At 45.7% G+C, this 22,426-nt stretch overlaps 1 protein-coding gene and 1 non-coding gene across 9 annotated transcripts in view; both read left to right on the forward strand.

Annotated features, from left to right (window-relative positions):
* Positions 1–20,155, forward strand: part of ARHGEF25 (Rho guanine nucleotide exchange factor 25) — a 114,288-nt gene extending 94,133 nt beyond the window's left edge. For 5 of the 8 annotated variants that reach the window (XM_053292205.1, XM_053292210.1, XM_053292209.1 and 2 more), the window contains 11 exons: positions 5,210–5,313; positions 5,684–5,753; positions 7,152–7,241; positions 8,666–8,758; positions 12,014–12,064; positions 12,865–12,942; positions 13,204–13,398; positions 14,402–14,582; positions 17,604–17,824; positions 18,828–18,932; positions 19,657–20,155. In XM_053292205.1, coding sequence (XP_053148180.1) covers positions 5,210–5,313; positions 5,684–5,753; positions 7,152–7,241; positions 8,666–8,758; positions 12,014–12,064; positions 12,865–12,942; positions 13,204–13,398; positions 14,402–14,582; positions 17,604–17,824; positions 18,828–18,932; positions 19,657–19,767 — 1,299 coding nt within the window. In that variant the 3' untranslated portion in view covers positions 19,768–20,155. Of the gene's footprint in view, positions 1–5,209; positions 5,314–5,683; positions 5,754–7,151; positions 7,242–8,665; positions 8,759–12,013; positions 12,065–12,864; positions 12,943–13,203; positions 13,399–14,401; positions 14,583–17,603; positions 17,830–18,827; positions 18,933–19,656 lie in introns of all 8 variants that reach the window. The other 3 variants (XM_053292208.1, XM_053292206.1, XM_053292207.1) reach the window with 3 other exon arrangements.
* On the forward strand, positions 7,990–8,061 carry TRNAT-UGU (transfer RNA threonine (anticodon UGU)). Its single transcript has one exon. It is a non-coding gene; the product is annotated as a tRNA-Thr (tRNA).
* Positions 20,156–22,426: the final 2,271 nt, after the last annotated feature.

Raw genomic sequence — 22,426 nt, forward strand, 5'->3', positions numbered from 1 at the left:
CCTGCCTCCATTTTGAAGGGGTTGTGCTGTCGAATTGCATTCCGGCACATCCCTACTCCTGACCCCAGATTTCTGATATTCCTGTACAGATCCTGTACAGTGGGAAGCCCCACTGTTTACTTGCCTCAGTGGTGAAAGTTGTTCATTTATTCCTACCCTCTCTTTCTTTTCATTGAACCAGTCACCAATCTGCCTGTCATCATGAGGGCAATCTCATATGCTGATAAACCTGATTTTATTCCTGTGAACCACTCTGAGAAACATTTTGACTGAAAATTGGTTTATATAAGAATTGTAAAATAAATGGACCCACCTTTCCTCCCCATGATTTCTAAATTTCCTTAGGGTGCTTTGTTGAGGAATTTTGCCAAAAACTGTTAGAAAAGCCAAGGGCCCATTGGTTAACCCATTTTTACATGTTGATTGATGCCCTCACCGAATTCTAAAAGGTTAATGAGGCAGAACTTTCCTTGGAGATGTTTTTTATTATTATTAAGTTTATTGTTGGAGAAGGCTATGCTAATTTTTCCTCAGCAAGGCTTGTTCTTCTGTATGTTTCACAGTTGTAGCCCTACTATGATGATGACGAATATTTCTATACTGCTCTTTAACCAAAGTTCTCAAAGCTGTTTACATAGGAAAAAAATACATAAATAAGAAAGATGGTCCCCTGTCCCCAAGGGGTTCACAATCTAAAAAGAAACATAAGGCAGATACCACCAGCAGCCACTGGAGGGATGCCGTGCTGGGGTTGGATAGGGCCAGTTGCTCTGCCCGTGCTAAATGTAAGAGAAACACAACTTTAAAAGGTGTATCTTTGCTCAGTTAGCTGGGGTAATAATCCTTTCCATCAGTACACTTGGGACAGGTCTATAATTTCTTGGATCCTCCTTGGTTCTTTTTTTTAAAAGTTTAATAATATATTGGCCACCTTCTAAGTCCTCTGGTAATGAGGTTGATTTTAGTGGTGTCACACATATTGGTGACACCATTATTCAGGAGTTCCACATCTGTTCTTAAAGACTTTTGAGTGAAAGCCATCTGCCCCCCAAACCTATTCCTTTCATTTTGTCAATCGGTCTAAAAGACTATGGTTCCAGCTCAGATGCCCTTCCAGCATCTTTTGAAGTGAAGACTGGTGCAAACAATTTCTTCAGTATCTCTGCAACTTTCTTGTCTCCCTTAGCAGCTCCTTTTACATCCTTGTCATGTAATGATCTTATGGCTTCTCTGGCTGGTTTCCTGCTTCCGAAATACTTAAAAGAAATTTCTGCTGAGGTTTTTCATATCCAGGGGCGTATCTAGGGTGGGGCAGGCAGGGCACGTGCCCCGGGTGCCACTTGAAGGGGGCGCCATTTTTGAATTTTTTTTAAAAAGGTTAAAAAAAAAAAAGCCCCCCAAAACAAAATGGCCACCATGCATGCTCAAATAGCCTCTGTGAGGCCCTAGGCCATGCCAGGACTCGCAGAGGCCATTTGAGCATGTGTGGTGGCCATCTTGTTTTCAGCGGCCATTTTTTTAAAAAAAGTTATTTTTAAAAATGGCCACCGCACATGGTCAAATGGTCCCTGTGAGGCCCTAGAGGCCAGTGGGGAGAGGGGGAACCTTTGCAGACCCCCTCACGGCCCTTAGAAAGCCCCCCAAAGGGGCTACAGGTTAAAAAAAATAAAAAAAAATTAATATAATATAAGTCACTGTACACATATTCAGATTAGCACTATGTACAGAGAATAAGGGCTTGTGAATACTGAGCTGAAGCTTATGAGCTAGGATTGTATTCATTTGCTCTTACTTTGCTTCTTGTGATAAATGAGTTAAATGTGATGTCTTAATAATATGGCTATTAACGGTGAGTTTGTCCTTGAATCAGTATGAAATCCTTAGTATTAAGGCCCACTGGGAGTTTCTTGCTCTCTTTCTCTCATTTTAACTGTCTTTCTGAAAGACTAGAATATATTCCAAGCAGTGACACAGTTTACTCTGCATATCCTTTAATTATTTTCAGAGTATCTGGGAAAAGGCAAATTCTCCATTTATTTTTAAAACTTATGTAATAGTGATGCTACAATGCTTAGTAGAGAATTAGACAGGCACTTCTGTTTAGTTTTCCAAGTATACCTCCACATAGTATTTGGGTATTTCATGAGCCCCAGCATACTGAAATTTGTAGTTTTCCAGCATTTTTTGGTCTGGCTACATCCACTGCTAAATAGTTTTTGAAAGATTAAAAGATTAACGAGCTTGACTTGTATTTTTCAGCTGATATTATGGTAAAGTTATCTGAAAGATGGGTGTCAGATGTTTGGACAGGGGGCGCAATTTCAGTGCTTGCCCTAGGCTCTATTTTCCCTAGATATGCCTCTGTTAATATCTTTAGCAATTTGCTTTTCAAGTTCTTTTTTGTCTCTTTCCAGTTTGAACATCTATCTACATTTGGCTTGCCAAATTTGTGCTATTCCCCCCGCCCCCCGCTTGAGCAAGGCGTCCGCCTTTTTAATGAAAATCATGTTGCCTTTTATAGCCTCCTTGACTTAGCTACTTAGGATGTTGGCTTACTTGAATACTTTTGCATTTCCCCCCCTTAATATGCAGTATGCATTTTGTATGAGCTTCTATTATTGCACATTTAAATGTTTTAAATGACATATTACACCAACCTTGTTTAAAGTTTACACTTCGAGCATCCCTTTTCGCCCAAATTAGGCACTCAACCCATTCTGCCTTTTAACTTCTCTTTGTCTAACCATAGCAAATTATATATATATATAAAAACCCTTAGATTTTCCCAATTCCATAGTTAGAAATGTTGTGGTCTGGGACTGAAGGGGCCTGGGTCATTGTAAGTCAATGTGAAAATGAAAATAGCAGTGCCTAAGTAAAAGTAATCTAGTACATTTAAATTAAAATGATTTCATTTTAAAAACTTGCTCTTAGTTTATTTACATATTTTTATCCTGCCTTTAAAAATACAGTTCCCTCAGTGCAGCTTACATGTTTAAGAATAATAAAACTAACAATAAAATAATAACATTTAAAGAACATAACATGCAATTTTATCTTAATAAAATTGCAAAAGTAAATGCCATATATCCACCAAAATGTTCTCAAGCTGGAAAAATAAAGGCCCTGTGCTCACTAATTTGTTCTCAAGCCAGAAAAATAACTGGCTATCCCACCATAGCGGGCAATAAATGCAGCAAGCAAACGCAGCCATAGCCAATTGGTGCAAGATGACGGCTTTAATTGGAAAGTGAAATGTACTGCTTGTTTCCTTGGTCAGTGCCATGAGATAGAGCAGGAGTGCACAATTTTAGCCCTCTAGGTGTTGTTGAAGTACAGCTTCCAACATCTGCAGAAGGGCCAAAGTTGTGGAGCCCTGAGGCAGAGAGAAAGTTAGCAGGTCAGAGGGCTAGCCTAGTCAACTCAGGCAATGACCTGAAGGGTTTAAGGCCGGCACAGGGCCCATGGCCAGTCTCTGAGGCCCTGGTAAAAAAAGATGTCAACTGCCAGCATCTGGCAGCTGAAAAGTGCTCCAAGCCGCTGCCACTTTAGCCAAGGTAACCCTTCCCCAAATATCTGTGGGGATTTACCTTAGCAGTGGCACTAGTAACAGGCTCAGAGCTTTGGCAGCTCTGCTGGCAGCCACCATCTTCCTTGACCTATAATGCAGTGCCTCCACTACTGCACCCAATGATGCAGCAGCAGGAGCACTGCATCATGGGTTAAAACAAAGACTGCAACCACCACTTCAGCTGCCCTCTCCGCTGCCATTGAGGGGGTCTGCAAAGGCACTTGGCCAAGGGCCCAAGAAACCTGTCACCAGCACTGGGAGGGCATCATTACTCTCCTAACGTACCTTCTCAGTCACCCCAGTGCCATTATGCTACTTGGCCAGAACCCTAGAAGACAGGAGCAGGAAACTGGACCCTTTTACTGGGCAGTTTGATAAAATACTGCCTGCATCCTTTCTCTTTTGGGCAGCTTCACAAGTAATGGCAGCATGTAAGTAGGGGTGTGCACGGAACTGGGTGGGGGTGGCTTGAGGGGGTGAGGGGTTGCCACTTTAAGGGCGGGGGAGAATGCACTTACCCCTCCCCCCACTTCCCCCCCGCTGGCACTCGGTTTCCGTAAAAGCCTTCGGGGCAGCGGTGTACCTCCCTGTCGCCCCTTCCACCTCTTCGGCCGGAAGTGGCAGGAAGTACTTGTGCACGCGTTGGCACGTGTGCGCACCCGGTACTTCCGGCCGAAGAGGGGGAAGGGGAGGCAGGGAAGTACACTGTTGCCCCGAAGGCTTGTATGGAAACCGAGTGCTGGCGGGAAAAAAGAGGGTGGAGAGGTAAGTGCACCCTCCCCCACCCTTAAAGTGGCACCCCCCTGGCTTCGAACTTCAACCACCATCCCCCGTGGTGTTCGACCCTGTTTGGAGGCCCGTAAAAGGGCCTCCAAACAGGTTCATGCACATCCCTACAAGTAAGGTGCCACCAACCACCAGTTCCCAGCAAGCAATGTTCCCAGCAAGCTGCTAGTTCCCCATTTTTCATGTCATCCAAACCCATCAGTGCTGGGTAGTCGAGCAGCTCTTCCCTCTGGGCACCTGGCTCTGAAGCCAAGATTTGAAGTTGCATGGCCATCCAACCCACACTGTGTGGCTGTGGGGCGGTGGGGGGTTGTCAGGAAAGACAGGGAACTGGCAGCTCTCCAGGAACTGGCAGTTAGCAACACTTTACTTGCTACCGTTACATGTGAAGCCATCCTATATCTCTACAAAGACAAGGTCTAAAGACTTATTTTGTATTACTTATGTCTCACATTTCTCCCTGATGAAACCCAAGGTGACGTGCATGAGCTTCCCAGGTGCAGAGCACAGACCACACCTAATTCTGCTTAGATTCAGCAAACTTGCACGCTTCATGTGCCTTTAGACCAAACTTTGGAATCCTTGGTTAGTGAAAAGGAGAATTTAGGGAAGAGACTTGCAATATCCCTGGTGTGGCTGGTCTCTCCCCAACTCCAAGGTTAAGGCCATTAGGTAACACAAAACAAGTCCTTAATTGGTGTCCATCCTTTGCACTCTCCCTCTGGGTGCTGATCCAGTCCAAACCCCAGCGTTACCTTAACTCTAACCCCAACTCCCTCCCTCCTGGTGCCTCCTTGAACTGTAAGAGGAAGCAGGCAGGCTCCTCTAGCTCCCCTCTTCTGACTTCTACAGGGCTATATGGCAACCATAAATGCACGTGGCACCCCCGAAGGCATGAAGGGCAAGGACAAGATCATATTTGGGAACATCCACCAGATCTACGACTGGCACAAAGAGTGAGTGGGTGAGCACCCATATCTGGGTGCAGGGCATGCAATGGATATGGGAACCTTTGAATGTGGTCCCTTTGGTATATCATCAAAGCCCCTTCTACTGGTGTTGGCTCCTCTTGGGGATACGTGAAATGAACGGGACAAGGGGACGTAGGTGGGGGAGGGGGCCCATCCTGGGAATCAATGGATGACTCTGTCCCTCTCCTATTGCACAGTCCTGGGAGAAGTTGCACTAGTTAATGAGCCATCCCTAGGAAACATTTGGGCTTAGCAACCATGGAATGGAATGCAAGAACAGTCCGGGCGGTGTGCAGGGGAGAACGTGCCCTGTGTATTTCACACCACTTCTTTTCCTCCTTGTTCCCCATCCCAGTTATTTCCTCAAGCAGCTAGAGAAGTGTCTGGAGGACCCTGATCTGCTGGCTGAATTGTTCATAAAGCACGTGAGTCTTTGCTGCTGGGACATGATTGCTGAATGGAACTTCAGAGGCATGAGGCAGATACCAGGAACAGACAGCAGGGAAAGGTTGCTGTAGTCATGCTGTGTAAGCTTCCCAGAAGCATCTGGCTGGCCACAGCTGGAGGCAGAATGCTAGCTAGTTTACTAGCCACAGCTGGAGGCAGAATGCTGGCTAGTTTGGTTTGCCCCAGCAGTGGCCTTTTTATATTCTTATGGCCACATAGATCTGTGTATTATTTTCAGACAGTGTCCAACCAGATGCTAGACACGGGGAATTATGATGAGATCCATCCCCTGTTGTTTGCCTCAAGCATTTGTTAGCCAGAGATATGTTGTCTTTGAACACGGAGGTTTGCATTGAAAACTGTGTAAAGATAATAATTTCTACAGAGAAATGACAGTGATTTCCCTCTTACAGCGATTGTAACATTAGACCAGATTTAGCAACAGTAGCTTGAGAATTGTCCAAATGTAGGGGGAAGGGTTGGTTACCTAACTTCTAATTGCCGCTACTTCCTTTAGTCTTTTTTTTTTTCTTTGAAGGAACAATTTAATAAAATATGTTTCTAAATGTGATGGAGAAGAGTGGGGTGCACACTGTTCAAAGGCAAATTGGTGTTTGTTAGTTTTTTAAAATCTTGAAATATTGAAACATTACACAGATAACTTTGTACTGTTTTTAAGCAAGTTTTTAAACATGGCAAATAACATCAAATTCCAGAAATGTGGCAATGGTAGTCACTCCCACTCTGATTAGATCCTGTATTCATTTATTTTCTGACTGGAAATGGGATACTGCCACTGCCATGTCTTGCATTTCCTTGGCCCTTTGGTTCTACTATGTTGAAGTACTTGTCGAAGTAATATGCATATATACACCTACCTGTTTAAAAGGCTTCTTCTGACAAAATGGGATCTTTGCCCATTAAAGCTTATGCCCAAATAAATCGTGTAGCTTTTGAAGGTAGTACAGGGCTCTTTGTTATTTATGGTAAGAAGTGGATATGCACGTCCAGATAAAAAGATACTTACAGATTGTTTACTCTATTAAACCAATTTTAGAAAAAAGAACTTTAAAAACATAGCCCAAGCATTGCATTGGAAGCGAGTAGTTACTTCCCACCACGTGATTTCATAGAGCATGTTATTTTTCCTTTTAAAAGGACTGCATGGTGTGCAGACATTCTTTTCTTAAGAAATTAAGAAACCCTGTAAAAACTGCTCCGGGGTGCATGTGTGTCTTATTACTCTTCACCAGTGGTTTTATAGACACACTGGCTGACATACAGAGCATGGATACATACACTGGTGCCACAAGAGAACAGCCTTGTTAGGATGTGTCGTGAGTGTTTTGCTGAATTGTGTCCCTGCTGTGTTCCAGGAGCGCCGTTTGCACATGTATGTTGTTTACTGTCAGAACAAACCCAAATCTGAGCATATTGTCTCCGAGTTCATTGACACCTACTTTGAGGTAAGGAGTTGTGTGGCTTCACTGCCATTTTGTTTTCTTTCTCCCTGCTGCAACTTCTGCCACATGGCTCCCTTTGCCTGGCTCTCTCCTGCTGGGAAGCCTCTGCCTGTGTCTTCTGACCGTTCACATTCCTTTCTGAGCCAATGCAGGGGAACCCCAGGGCAGCAGCCTCTCCTAAATTCATTCACCGAGCACCTCTCACCTTGTGGGAAACCATTTGTGCATAGCAGGTGCTGCAATGGTCATCAGTTGGTTTTTCCACACCATTGCAAATCTGCCTGTATTTGGAGAGATGATAACATGTGAAACCCATGCACCGTTTGCTTCAAGGTGGGAGCTGCCATGAGAGTGAGTCTGAAAGTTGCAGCCAAGCACCTCGGACCTTGGTGCAGGAAGCAGCCAATTTATTATTATCTTGGTTTACCAGACTGCCCTCCTTCTCAGAAGTGTCTGCCCTTGTGCTAAATGAGGAAGGAGTGTCTTTCTCTAGGGTGGGGAATTACATGCTCTTGTGGCTTCTCTGCACTGAGATGGAATCTGGACTGCACCCAGTCCCTTGGCACCCCTGCCCAACCTATCAGAGTTCCTTTCACTCAAGCGGTGCTTATGTTTCTCCTCACAACAACCCTGTGAAGTAGGTTAGGCTGAGAGATAAGTGACTGGCCCAGAGTCGCCCAGTGAGTTTCATGGCTGAACTCAGGTCTCCCCTATCCTAGTCCAAGCCTCTAACCACTATACCACATATAGAGGGGCTGTATCTCAGTGGTAGAGCTTCTGCTTTGTAAGCAGAAGGTCCCAGATTCAACCCCTGGCAGCATCTCCAGGTAGGGCTGGGAAAGACGCCTGCCTGAAACCTTGGAGAGCTGCTGCCAGTCAGTGTAGACAATACTGAGCTAGATGGACCAATGGTCTGGCTTGGTATAAGGCAGCTTCCAATGTTCCTATGAAACAGCCTTATACTAGATGGGCATTTAGTATATTGGTCCATCTAGCTTGCCTACTCAGACAGCGGCAGAGATCTAGAGATGCCAAAGACTGAACCATCTGCATACCAAGCATGTGCTTAAAGCACTTTGCATATTGCAGATGTGTCATGTATCTGCCACCTGCTGAAGCTGAGAGAGGAAGCGGCTTGCCTAAGGCCACCTTGTGACTTCATGGCAGAGGTCAGGGCAGGTTTACGCGGTAAGGTGAGTGGGTGGGCTTCCTAGTTTACAGCTCAGTTTCTTTAGCCACACTAGCTACACTGGCTCTCATCTGCTCACGAAGCTGCTTGGGATGAGACGGAGGGGTTGAGGGTCTCCCCAGGAAGTGAGTAGGAGGATGTGGGAGGCAGCGAGCTTTGGAGGATTCCCCATGGAGTGGGTGGGAACTTGAAGGTGAGCTTATTGATCGCCCACAGCATTTTGTTCTCTCCTTTCCAGGAACTGAAGCAAGAACTGGGTCACCGTCTGCAGCTCAACGACTTGCTCATCAAACCTGTACAGCGGATCATGAAATACCAGCTGCTTCTGAAGGTGCTGAAGTGGGAGGTGGAGTGTTGTTCTCCAAAGCTAAGGCAACAGAGGGCAGACTGTGACAGGAAGTCCTTGGCTTAGCAGTGCTAAGGAGGGTCTGCAGAAGACTATGTGCCCTTCTGGCATAGAGTTGCTTCCTGTAGGATACAGCAGTGGGGGCAGGTGGGGAGGATTAGTGTTTTTTCTCTCTCTCGTTTTAAGGTGAGAAGGGCCTGCAGCAGATGTGTTCTCCTCCCCGCTGGGCAGAAAACCACCCAGCTCTCACAAAAGGAGTGGCTGTTCCATTGGATGGTCTTCTGTTGCCACCTAATGGATGGTGGTTGTTCCTGCCTCCAGAACTTGGAGCCATGCTTAGGCCTGCTTCACACATTACACGGCAGCAAAGGCACGCTTGCCCACATGTGTACATGCCTGAATGCATGCAACCATTCCTTGATATTTACCTATAAGTGTAGCCGCAACCTGCTTTTTCACCCACAATAAAATAATTCTTCAGCTCTTTAGTGAGGATTCCTCTTTGCTCTTTTCCCTTTCCCTTTCTTTTCTTGCATTTCTTCTTTCCACTTATCTGATCTGGAAGCAGAAGGCTGTGATTCAGCATCCTTCATGAGATGGTATCCAGTTGGAGAGAAGCAGATTACTTACCTTACTAGCCTACCCGCACAGAGCATCTGTGTGTTCTTTGGGGCCGGCTGCTCCCTCCTGCCCCACTCTCTCTTGCCCTCCCTCCCCCTCCTTCCTGCCGCACTCTCTTGCCCTTCTTCCCTCTCCCTCCTTCCTCTTCTCCTCCCTCCTGCCCCACACTTTCTTGCCCTCCCTCCCCCTTCCTCCTGCCCCTCCCTCCTGCCCCCTCTCTTGCCCTCCTTCCCCTTCCCTCCTGCCCCACACTCTCTTGTCCTCCCCCTGACCCCTCCCTCCCACCCCTCTCCCCCTCCCTCCTCCTCCCCTCTCTCTTGTCCTCCCTCCTGTTCCTCTCCTCCTCTCCCCCCGCACTCGCACTGTGCATCTTACCTCATTGGGTGGCAAACAGGGAACCTTCTCCTGGGTTCTCTGCACTGCCCGTTTCCCTCCCACCCCGGCCTCCAATGGGAGCTGGGGCTTCGTGCCGGCGGCTGTTTCCCACTCACTCCTCTCACCGGCGCCTACTCTGGCTGTCCTGCAGCCGCCACCTCCCGCTCCCACTCCCCACGGCCAGGCCAGGCTGGGCCGCCGCCTCCTTGTCATTACCTGGGACAGGACCGCCTGACCTGGCCAGGCCATCCTGCTGCCTCCTGGCGGCCATCCGAGCCCGCCTCCTCAGGCCGTTTTGCCACCTGCCATTACCGCCCGCTGCCATTTTTCTTGCCTGCAACTCTCGCCCTTTGGCGGCGGAACTCTCGCAACCTGTCGTGAGAGTTCCACCGCCAAATTCTGGGCACGTATGCCGGCTAAGTAAATTAAATATATAGACTGCAAGCAGAACTGTACAAACACAATCTACTTGGGATGCCATTGTATTTTTGTATAGATGGTTACTGTCTCTCCACTTCCCAGAACAATAAGATGTTCCAAGGACAGCACTACTATCCCATTTAAGGGACCATCACAAGTCATTAAGAAATATTAGCATTCTTTCCCAAGGTATTCCCCACTCCCTGGGGTAAAACTGAAAGAGAAAGTTGTTATATTTATAATGGTTGCAATAGCTACTAGTGAATGGGAACAGTTGCTCTGCTAATTATAAGAGAGCCATCAAAGGTTCCCAGTTAGTGGGGTAAAATGACACTATGGTGCAGAGAAAAGGCTTAAATATCCCCTTCTCCAGCACCAACCATCCAGTCAAACTGTCAGCCCCCCACTGTCTTTGGCAACAGTTCATTGCAGAACAAAACAAAACTGAGAGTCAATCACAGATCACTCATAGAACACGTGTTGGCCCTTAAACAAAAGAAAGAAAGAAAAGTTGTCTTGCTGATAATATCTTTCTTAAATTGGTGTGCAATCCAGTTCTAGGTCATGATTCAATAGTTGAAGACCAATGGATATCCCCCCCACCCCCTGCCCCCAAGATCCAAAGGTGGATCTGCTCTTGACTGAGAAATACTGCGGGGTAGGGGTGGGAGATAACAATTGTCTTGGGAAAATCTTGGGATCTTCTATGCAATTAGAGCAATGACTGTTTTTATTGACATATAATACAGCATCATTTCAAGAAAACAATAGGGAATTTGTCTCATACTGCAAGAATTTGCTGAACAAAATATTGAGGTTAACTTTAATTCCAAATATGAAAAATCACACCATAAAATGTTGGGTTTCACCCTCATGGCCATATTAACAAATTAATTACATGTTCTAGTAAAATGGCAAAGATGGGATATGTTTCTCATTAACTGGACTTTCTTTATAATCTTTTGTTAAATGTGTAAACTTATTTTATGTAGATTTGATCATCTTTATAATTATTTAAATTGTATTTGAGCCTTCTTGTTTGTTTGTTTAATGTGCTAGTAATAATATCATCACTATTCAAGGGAGGAATCAGAGGTTAAAGTAAACTGAGAGTGGACATCCCTCAATAAGATCAAACGCTCTCTCCCTCCTCAGAGGCGTAATCACAGTAGCAGAGGAGTTATCGCTGGCAAGTGGGCCTAAGAGAGTCAGCAAAGGCACGGAGCTGAAATCTCTGGCAAATCTTGTTTGTGTAGACAGAGTGGTTATCTTAGAATAGGAGGAATGACCAAAATGTCACTTTGTAATGAGGTCTGAGAGTGGAGCAAGGTTGGGGTGTACTCACTCAGTGCCTGTCTTTTGTTTGTCTTAAGACTGTAATAAACTGCAGACATTTAGGACTGTTGCATTATACCAGGCTGCCCACTCACCCCCACCCCTCCCTACCCCTTATTTAGCCTCCAACCTGATAAAGAGTGCTGGAGAACACAAATACTTGCTTAAGATGGTATGCCATTTTGATCTGTACTAATTAAGGTGTTACTAGAATGGTGGCTTTTGGATCTTGCCTTTAAGTCTGTCTCTCTCAGCTCTGCCGCTGGGCTCCTTTCATGGATTTCCAGTAGGGTTCCCAGTGTATCAAATGAGAAATCTAGCTCCCTTTCCATGCCTTGTGTGCACCAGAGCCTCAGGGAGACCCCCCAACACTCAGAAATGGTGGCATATAGCTTGGTTCCAGTCAAACCTGGCCACTCATCAAATACTAACAAATGTCCCTTTTCCTCCCTGATGTAAGAACATACTGGTTTATTTCCATTTTTCCAGGATTTCTTGAAGTACTATGGCAAAGCTGGCAAGAACACAGAACAGCTGGAGGTAGGAGTCGAAAGCATGGGTGCCAATCTTGCAGCCTTTGTCTTCCCACCCCACTCTGCCTTCACCCATCCTTCTGTATCCTTTCTGAAATGTACAGTGTTCCAAGTGAGGGCTGGCCAGAGCAGAATAGAGTGGAATTATCACTTCTTGTGAACTGGGCAATGTGCCTCTGCTCATGCTGCCTAAGATTCCATGTTCCAACTATGTTAAGTACTATGTTCCAACCACGAGTCTCATCCCACCATGTTTCAGTGATACCTGTCAGGTCATATTTGCCTTAGGGTTTCAAGTTCCTTCTCTTTGTTTCCCATACACTGTGCATTAGTGTATAGACATTGGCGTGGTGGGGGCAGGGACTGTGGGTATCACCATCTTCTGCCACCCCCTCCCCTAGTTTGCTTCTGCCTTTGGCACATGTTTTATTGTCCCTGTTACTTGGTTTTATCCTTGGTGCTGGGCTTTTGTCTCCCTTCCCCATCAGGTTCAGCTTAAAGCCCTTCTGATGAGGTTTGTGAGGGTTCTGCTGTTCTTCCCAGGCCTCGTGGGGTGTACCCCTTATAGTTCCAGTAGTCCTCGTATAACAGTATCTGCCTATAACAGTATCTCCCAACATTTTCCGTCAAATGGCATGGTGCAGGTTGTCCAATGCTGTTTCCCCCCATCTCTGCACTACTTGGGTTTGATAATGATGAAGATACTTACCGTGGTTGCCCTTGCACACACACTTATTTAGCCATCATGCTGCTAAATAAGTGTGCATCCCAGCATCCTCTCCAATCCCTTTCTTATTTGCTTTTCAGCAAGCCGTGGAGGTGATGTGCTTTGTTCCCAAGCGCTGCAATGACATGATGAATGTTGGACGTCTTCAGGGCTTTGAGGTAAGTTCTGGGGCTCTGGGGCTGAGGTGGAAATTCCACTGAGCCCTTGGGAACTAGGTGGTTATCCTAGATTTCCCAATCCACTTTTAAACTGAAGGCAGTTTCTTTGTTAATTAGGTGGAGTGGAGAGCATGGGGATGACCCTTCCCCTGGACTCCTGCAGTGATGGGTGGTCTGAAGGACCTATTCAAGGAGGGGAGGCTGTTTCTTTGTCATTTATGAGGATTTATGAGTCATTGGGAGCTTTCTTCTCTTCTCCAGGGGAAACTGACAGCACAGGGAAAGCTGCTGCAGCAGGACACTTTCTGGGTGACGGAGCAGGCAAGCGGGATCCTAGCCCGGGGTCGTGAGCGCCACATTTTTCTCTTTGAACAGATTGTCATCCTAAGCGAGACCCTGGAGCGGCGGCGTGGTCCATATGCCCCCGCAACATATGCCTTCAAGAGCAGCATCAAGGTATTAGAGGGCTGGTGGTGGAAAACCCAAGCACAGGATGTACTTGGAGTCCTGCCCCAGGGATTTCTACACTGGAGACTTCCCTGTTATGGGTGATACTTTTTGGAGCTTTTCTAGGCATGGAGGTCAGTTTCCTGAAGGCCCCCCAAAACCTGGAGCTGGCCCTGTAGCTTTGGTTATATTTAGGAAAGCATACCCTTTCCAGAACAGTGCCTATTTTATTTTATTTTATTTTATTGGATGGATGGAGTTTATTTCGGTCTATGACCAGGGGTTTGGGCTGTTGTTTTTTTGTTAGGTTTATTTTATTACATTTCTATACCACCACACAGAAATGTCCCATGGTGGTTTACAAAAATAAACTAAAACCACAGTTAAAAATCAAAACATTTAACATTCAAACAGTTTAAATGTAATAGCAGCAATAAAACCAACTTACAACTGGTCGGCTTGCTTAAATAAATTAGTCTTGAGAGCTTTTTTAAAAGGCTGACAGAGATGGGGGAAGCTCTTACACCCACAGGGAATTCATTTCAGAGCCTTAGGGTGGCTACAGAAAAAGCTTGGCCTTGAGTTCTCACTAGATGAGTTAGGGAAGGGCTGCTTAACTTTGGCCTTCCGGCAGATGTTGGCCTACAACTTCCATAATCCCTGGCTATTGGCTACTGTGGCTGGGAATCATGGGAGTGGTAGTTCAAAAACAGCTGGGGGGCCAAAGTTGAGCAGGCCTGACTTAGAGTCAACCGCAGGTGGGCTCTCCAAAAGATCTTAATAATCAGTGGGGATCCTGAAGCAGAAGGTGCTCTCTTAAATATCTACATACATCTCCCCCCCCCCACGCTGTTTGGCTTGACTGTCTAGCCACAAGACTGCCTGTCCATTTTATAGAATTTTTCTTACTGTGAAGATAAAAAATTATATAAGGCTCAAATGTGTGCTCTCTGTCACTGGGCAAACTCCACTACTATTATATTTATCTTTTCTCTGTTCATCTCTACTCCAGGTGAGCTGTTTGGGCCTGGAGCCCAGTGTGGACAATGATCCCTGCAAATTTGCACTGATCTCTCGTGGCGCAGAACGGGGCACCACCCGTTATGTACTGCAGGCAGCAACGCCAGAGATTGCCCAGGCCTGGGTGGCCGACATCAGCCTCATCTTGGAGACACAACGTGACTTCCTCAATGGTAGGGGGCTGAAGATGGTCAGTCCACAACAGTGACCCACTAGGGCTACTTTACAGGAAACACATTGCCCCCTTCTCAGTCTATACCAAATTTTCCTCAAGGGGTGACACCTCAATATTTCTCCAGCTTCCTTTTTAGAGGAACGTGAAAGATACTGGGATGTTCCCAACATGCTTTGTTAAATCATGGAAACCTTAATCAGCCATAGATGAGAAGAGCCAAAGAGAAAATTTTCAAAGAACATTACAATTTATTAACAAATTTGATTGCCTTTCATCAGATTTAAATATGATCTGATAGTGAAACAAATTATCATATTTTATTATCGATCATATATGAGGTATATGTTATTGCTCCATCAAAGTGTATTTTTTGTCCCCACCTATTACATGTTTTTTCTTCCAGTGTGCCTCAGCCTGTATACGTGTGTGTATGTGTGTGTGAAATGTATAAAAGCCCTAGTGTGACCAAGAAATACAATCCAGGGTGGAGATATGCAGATGAAGGGACAGGGCTGACAGGGCTGTGCAAAGAGGTGAGCCCCTGGAGATCCCATTTTGTTTCATGGGACAAAGTACACAGGCATAATGTTGGTGGGAGAAAGTGTTCTCTACTATTGCCAGGGTCATTCATCTCTGCCTTGCCTAGGAGCAAGCCATTAGAACTGGCCTTTTGCTTTAAGAGCTGCCTGAAGGAGAACTTTTTGTAATGCCAAAGCTTGCATATTCCATTATTAATAGAAATTGGTCCTATTGCAGTACTCTGCTTTGATTAATTCAAATTCCCCCTCACTAAAGTAGATTAGAATCCACTTCTGAAGCATGCACTAAAGGGCCGGAAACCCCCACACCTTGTTTCATCCTGATTGTGAGTATAATAGGCTGATTAGAGCACTAAGTGGTAACTGCTCCATCTGCATTAAGTGCTCTTGAATGTGCAACCTTTCAGTAAGGCCTGATTCACACATGCATATTGTTCAGCATTGTTTAATCCCTTGAAGATTTATCGTTGAGAACTGCTCTATGCACGCAGAAGGATCAGGTGATAGAGTGGAGTGTATCAACTGCAGATGGAGGAGACCATGTTTGATGCACTCCCACATTTAAAAAGCTTCCTGCAAGTAAAGAACTCTTCAAAAAGAGAGATTCTAGTTCAGCTTACTCTCTGCATGGTAGCTTACTATTGGCAAGGAATTCTTTAATGTATTGAAAGTACTAAAAATGTGATTCCTCCACAATCTGAAGCAATGTAATCCATTCTGTCATCTCAGGACTTTTAACACCACATTTCCTATCTCATTCTTTTGTGTATGTAGACCAGGTAAATCGTTAAGTGATGACTTAATGACTTATCATAGATGCATATCTGAACTTGCCAGAAATTTCAAGCACAAGTGGTGCTTTCCCTTAAGGGATTAAACCAACCAACACATGGGTTTTGAAGGGTAGAGTTTTTGAAATCCCAAGGTAGAGCACTCTTCTACGTATCACATAGAGAGAGGCAGTAGTACCCTGGTCTGTACTACTTCTGGTGGGGAGAAGGTCATTGCCATCATTTTAATGCTTCCCCAGGCAAAAAGCACCCTGCATGTGGGGTTGGAGATGGAGACCTAGTTCACGGATAGAGCATCTGCTTCACTTGCAGAAGGTCCCACCCAGGCTCAATCCCCAGCATCTCCCGGTAGGGCTGAGAAAAATGCCTTCCTGGAGTTCTGGAGAGTTGCCGTCCATCAGAGCAAACAATACTAAGCTAGATGGACCAATGGTCTAACTCGGTATAAGGCAGCTTCTGATGTTCCTGGGTGGTAAAACAAACACATCACTAAGGCAGGGAGAGGACTGTGCTAAATATGTAACCTTGAGATGCTAGTTTTCTACATAGATGTTCCTTTGTCGTAAAACTAACACTTCTCGGTTGCTGCAGTCCAGGCCATCTGGATGGGTTATCCTCCTCCCATGCTCCAAGGCAGGACTATGCTAGTTAGCTGAAAGACAGAAGTCTCTAGAGCCTGAGGGGAATGACCCCGCCCCGTTCTTACAGTCCTGCATTGCTCCAGGCAGACTTTCTCTTCTCTCTGATCTTCCCTTGCTGTTCTTATACCTGAATTTGTTTATCTTTTACTCCACTTTGCTTCCTCCATCCTCTCTCCTCTTCCCCTCTCCTACTCCTCTAACTGTCTGGAGCGTGCAGGAACGCCTATAATGTCTCCGTTCCTGTGAGGAGAACGAGGAGTGTGTTCCCTAGGGACACGAGAGCGCCCTGATCCAAGTCGCGTCCTTGCCGGCTTCCACAGAGATGTTCCTTTGTCATAAAACTAACACATCTGGGACAGGGCTGTGTTAAGTGTATAATCCTGAGATGCTAGTTTCCTACATGGAAACTACAGGTTTATTTTCTCACATGGGGGAGCTACTACTACAACTACTACAAATATTTATATACTGCTTTTCAACCAAGGGTTCCAAAACGGTTCACACAGAGAAATAATGAATAAGATGGCTTCCTGTCCCCCAAGGGTTCATGATATAAAAATAAGCATAAGATAGACACCAGCAACAGCCACTGGAGGGATACTGTGCTGGGGGTAGATAGGGCCAGTTGCTCTCCCCTTGCTAAATAAAGAGAACCACCACTTTAAAAAGTGCCTCTTTGCCCAGTTAGCAGGAAACATTCAAAAGTATTACTCCCACCTACAGTAGGAGATGGTATAGTCCAGAATCACATGCATAATGTGTAGATTTGTTCTGAATAACTCTTAACTGAGTGTGTGAACTGAAAAAGCATTAAATTTGAGTTGGCATTGGGTGATACAAAAGTTCTGTCTGGGGAGATTATTTGTGATGGCTAATGAATCACTCAATGCTTCACTCAACAAATGATCAACCTGTGCGAACCAGCTCTTGTTCTCTGAATAATCCTTTTATTGCTGAAGACTAACAGCTTATCTTCTGGAACTCTTAACTATTTTGTGTCCACATCTATGAACTTGCAGTTCAGTGCCCCTTGCCATTTTCTCCCTAGCACTGCAATCACCCATAGAGTACCAGCGTCGAGAGAGCAAGACTCACAGCCTTGGACGGACAGGGGCCTTGCACCCCTCCCTGCCTAGTGGACCTGCCCGGCCCCGCTCTTCAGTCTCCATGGACCAGAGCAAGGGATCCAGTCTGCAGACCTACAATGCCTCCCTGCCCTCTCTTTACCTTCCTGGCCCAGCCCAACCTGAGCATCTGGCCTCTGTTGAGGTAAGGTAGGAAGGTCATCACTCTCTTTATAGATCCATCTAATGAATGAAGGTCCCAATTGAACTAGGCACTTTGCGAGGCTGGGCCGGCAACTTCTGAGGTAACAAATGTGTAGTTTACAACTTGTGCTGCATGAGAACCAGTGTGGTGTAGTGGTTAAAGTGCCTGACTGGGACCTGGGTCAAATCCCTGTACAGCCATGAAGCACTGAGTGACTTATCACTTATCTCTCCACCTAAGCTACCTCACAAGGTGGCTGTGATGATAAAAAATAATCTCGCTGCCCTGAGCTCCTTGGAGGAAGAGTGGGATATAAATGTAAATACATAAAACAGAATAAATATATTTTTGTTTAACAAATATGCATGTGCTGTTTTGAAAAGTTGTACACATGCCACTGCAAAAGCAAAGGAACAATGTTGTGGTCTGCATTAGCTAACAAAAACTCAATTTTTTGTTAATTCAATCAATAAGAAATGCCCCAAAACAGATGTAGATTGTATATTCCACGCCCTGTACATAGGGCAGCTCTACAAATAATGAGGCACAGGAGTTCAAAGTGAGGGCACCCTATGTATCTGGGAAAAATTGTAGGGTTAGAAGACAGGGACCACACAACATGTATATAGAGTATAGGATCAGATCCTCATGAATTAATCCAGAGAACTATTTCCCCTGCATCGGCATACAAGAACCTCACATGTATGCATATGGAGCTCTATAGAGTGGGGTGACTTCTGGAACCCACACTTTTTATTTTCTGCCAGTTCAAACTGTTGACTACATTGACTGTGGGACCAGTGAAGCTCTGAAGTTTGCATGGCTTGTTTTCAATCTCTCTCTCTGTGTGTGTGTGTGTTCAGGAAAAGCGACATGCCTTTTCAAGGGGGTATTTTCCCACATGCTACAGTGCCAAATTGAGAGTTCTTCCCAAAATGCTAAGCCTAGTTTCATTGCTGGGCCTCTCTCTGCAAATTAACCTCCCTCTGCCTTTCACCCCTAGCCGTCTCCCAGCCCAAGCTCTCCAGGGCCTGGTCCAGTGCACATACCTTCTGATAGCTCTGAGATGCAGCTTGCTAGTGCCCCCCAGCCGAAGTCACTGCACACGGTGAGTTTGGGTAGGGCTGAGGAAGGGGCCCAGTTCATCAGAGGGAAGACTAGATCCTACCCATGAAATGTTAACAGTGAATTGGGATATGCCCACTAAGTTGTTGCTTTGTTTTTCTATCCTTCCTATTTCTTTTATCCTTGGTTTTGTTGCAGTTTCTCTCCCCCTCTCTGTCACACACCCTGCCTGGTCCCCACCTCGGTGGGTCCCTAACTCTGGCATTTTGTGGTGTGTGTGTGTGTGTGTGTGTGTGTGTGTGTGTGTGTGTGTGTCAACTAGTGGTCACGGAATTCAGCTTTTCTTGTTCTGGAACTTGGCTTGCTTGGTGCCTTTTGTTTTTTTAAGCATAGAATTCTCATGGCGCTGATTGTAACATTGGTGAAGTCACTGACACTCATTTCTCAGGTTGGGCTTTGAACTCAAGCGCCTGGTAATGGCTAAAATGGCTTGGCATGGGAAATCAGCAGTCCTCAGAGTGTGGGGTGGGTCTTTCAAGGGAGGTACAAAGAGTTGCCAGTGGTGGGACGAGCTTCCATTTCTTGGCAGGGTGCTGCTATCACACCACCCCAGGCTAGCAGTTTTCTACCAGCAGGAATTCCTCTCCATGCCAGCTCACTTCCTGGAGCTATAGTTGTGATATATACAGTGCTGGCGTGTTAATGGGCAATGGTGTCGGGAAAGGCTTCTGAGAAGGTTTTCAGAGCTGTTTCTCTGTCCCTACCAGACTCCGAGTGATGACGATGTGAGGCCCCTGCTCCCTGACCCTGATGTCCTGGATATGAGCTTCCCTCAAGGCTGTGCCCGACTTGCCAAACTTGATGAGGATGAGCTGTGACTCTTGGACTGTGGGACCGCCCGTCAGGCCCAGGGACTTGGATTGGAAAGCGATCTCACCAGCTCTCTCCTCTCCCTCCCTCCTTCTGGTGTCTCTGGGGGAAAGAGAGGTGCAGCAGACGCCACAGCAGCAAGATGGAAGCCCTTGCCACGCTCTGGTCCTGCTCAGCTTGCCCAGGTGTCCCTTTCTATACGAGGTGCAGGACCCCAACATTGGGACCAGAGAATGCAGCTAGAGGCCCTTTCCTCTCCCCAGACCCCTGTATATGCATGCTGTGGGGCTGTGGGACTTTAGGGGCTTCAGGTCAGGGCTCTCAAACGGGGTTGGACTGTGTGAAATGAGAATTTTATTTTGTTTGTTGTAATAATAAAGATTTTAGTTAAAACAAGTAAGGAGACAGTTGCTCTGAGGATCTGCGTCATCTGCTTGGGCGCCTAGAAGGACATGTTTACATTGCTAGATCTTCACACATTCTCTTCCAAGACTCTTCCTTGTAGCTTTTGTGCTATGTGCCAAATCCCCTTTGTCTCAGTTAACACTTCACTTCCACCTACTGGGATGTCCTTTTGTGCTCTGAATGTGTTTCACTATCTCTTCCTTCCATAACACCTCCCCACCACTTATAATTGCAGCTTCTGAAATGCATCTTTTTATGTTTTAGCAGACTCTACAGACACTCAGTTCACCACTAGCCTGTGACACTTGGGTTGTTGCTTCCACACTAGCAGATCCTTTGGGGTTTTCCACATGGTTTATTCTGTTTCTTTTAAAGCTCCTGCCTTACTTAACAACAGGCTCTTGCACAGGCTCCAAACACCTGCATCAGGTTCTAAATAAATATGTCCCTCATGAGTTTCAGCACTCTAGCCAGACACAGAGCACTACCACCACTGCTGCACTATTTTTAGCATACTGCCTACCATCCGGGGCTTATTCTCCTGGCTCTCTTCATGGGTGTGTGTGTGTGTGTGTGTGTGTGTGTGTGTGTAGGGGCCATCTTTATTAGCAATTTCAGAATCCCCTCATATAGTTTTTCCACCATCCTGTTTTTTTAAAAAAACTGGGATAGTTAATAAATGTAGACCCAATTTCCTTTTTGCACTCCATTACAAAAAGTACCTGAGTTTTTCAGTGTCAAAATACATGGCAGCACTGTCAGTTGTGGATATTGCAGGCCCCTGTAAAAGGTTAGCCTTCCCTGCATGCAGCACAGAGACAGTGCCCCCAGTCCCTTGGCAATTGTTGCTTCCGTGTTTATTGCAGGGAGACTCCGCTACTTAAATGTCTACGTGTTATTCATAATTGATGGCGCCAAGCATGGCTTTTGCCATTTACAGTGTGTGTACCCAAGTTTTGAAAATCTGAATCTGCCGCCATGAAATGGCAAGGCTGCCTGTGTGCAACTTTGCCATTATAAGTTTACCGTAGAGCTATGCCTGCTTCTGATTTTCCCCCTCACAATCAGTGGGCTGTTTTACCTGGGCAGAAGAGGTAGGAACGAAAATGTTAATAAATGCTACAGGAGTGTGAGTATGTGTATGTGGTTATGCAGGCATGGATATTGGTGTAGTCACCGCTTAAGTAAGCATCTCTGTTCCTCTGCATAAACAGATACCTCAGTCTGGGGAGCATAGCCCTTGTGCACCCAAAAGACTCTCGTGTACTTCCCATTAGAGTTGAGACATGGAAAGAGAGCAATAATGTATTTGGGATGTATACTCCATCTGAGCAAAAGGTCTCACTTTGGGCATTTCAGCTTTAGCAGAAGCTACCCACTAGCTTTCATTCTGAAACCATAAGGGCTAGAGACTCACTTAAATAATATAACTAATACAGCAGCTTACAGGATGACAGATTATGTCACAGATCCTATTTTGCCCTTCTGAGCAGTAAAGGCATGCTTGCAAAGGTCATACACTGTGAGCCAGTGTGGTGTAGTGGTTAGAGTGCTGGACTAGGACTGGGGAGACCTGAGTTCAAATCACCATTCAACCATGATACTAGCTGGGTGACTCTGGGCCAGTCACTTCTCTCTCAGCCTAACCTACTTCACAGGGTTGTTGTGAAAGAGAAACTCAAGTATGTAGTACACCGCTCTGGGCTCCTTGGAGGAAGAGTGGGATATAAATGTAATAATAATAATAATAATACACTGCTGCCTGTGAATGTATCCATCATCCAGAAACAGTTTCTTGGCTTGATTCCCAAGACCCATTGGCCATTCCAGTTCATTTCTGCCCTCAGTTCATTGTGAACCAGCTTGAAACACAGGCAGGCTTGGGGAAGGAGGCAGGCACACCCGCCAACAAGTAGCTTGCCCTCCTGCTGCTGCCACCCCCATTGCTGGACCCCAATAATAATGTGAAGGAAAGGCACTTTTTATTTACCTATAGTGTTTTTCTTTAGTAATACCCATCTGTGTGTGTGTGTGTGTGTGTATACACACAGGCACGTGCGTGCGCATGCATACATATATATATATATATATATAGAGAGAGAGAGAGAGAGAGAGAGAGAGAGAGAGAGGAAAGTTCCCCATCGGCTCATTATGTTTAGGATGCAAATGTTAATGTTAAATACCATTATTTTTATTTCCAAACTCTAATAAAGTGAGAGAAAAATAACACACACACACCCCAAAATGCACTTCTGTGCCACC

This window comes from Hemicordylus capensis, chromosome 2, assembly GCF_027244095.1.
Source record: "Hemicordylus capensis ecotype Gifberg chromosome 2, rHemCap1.1.pri, whole genome shotgun sequence".
NCBI lineage: Eukaryota > Metazoa > Chordata > Lepidosauria > Squamata > Cordylidae > Hemicordylus > Hemicordylus capensis.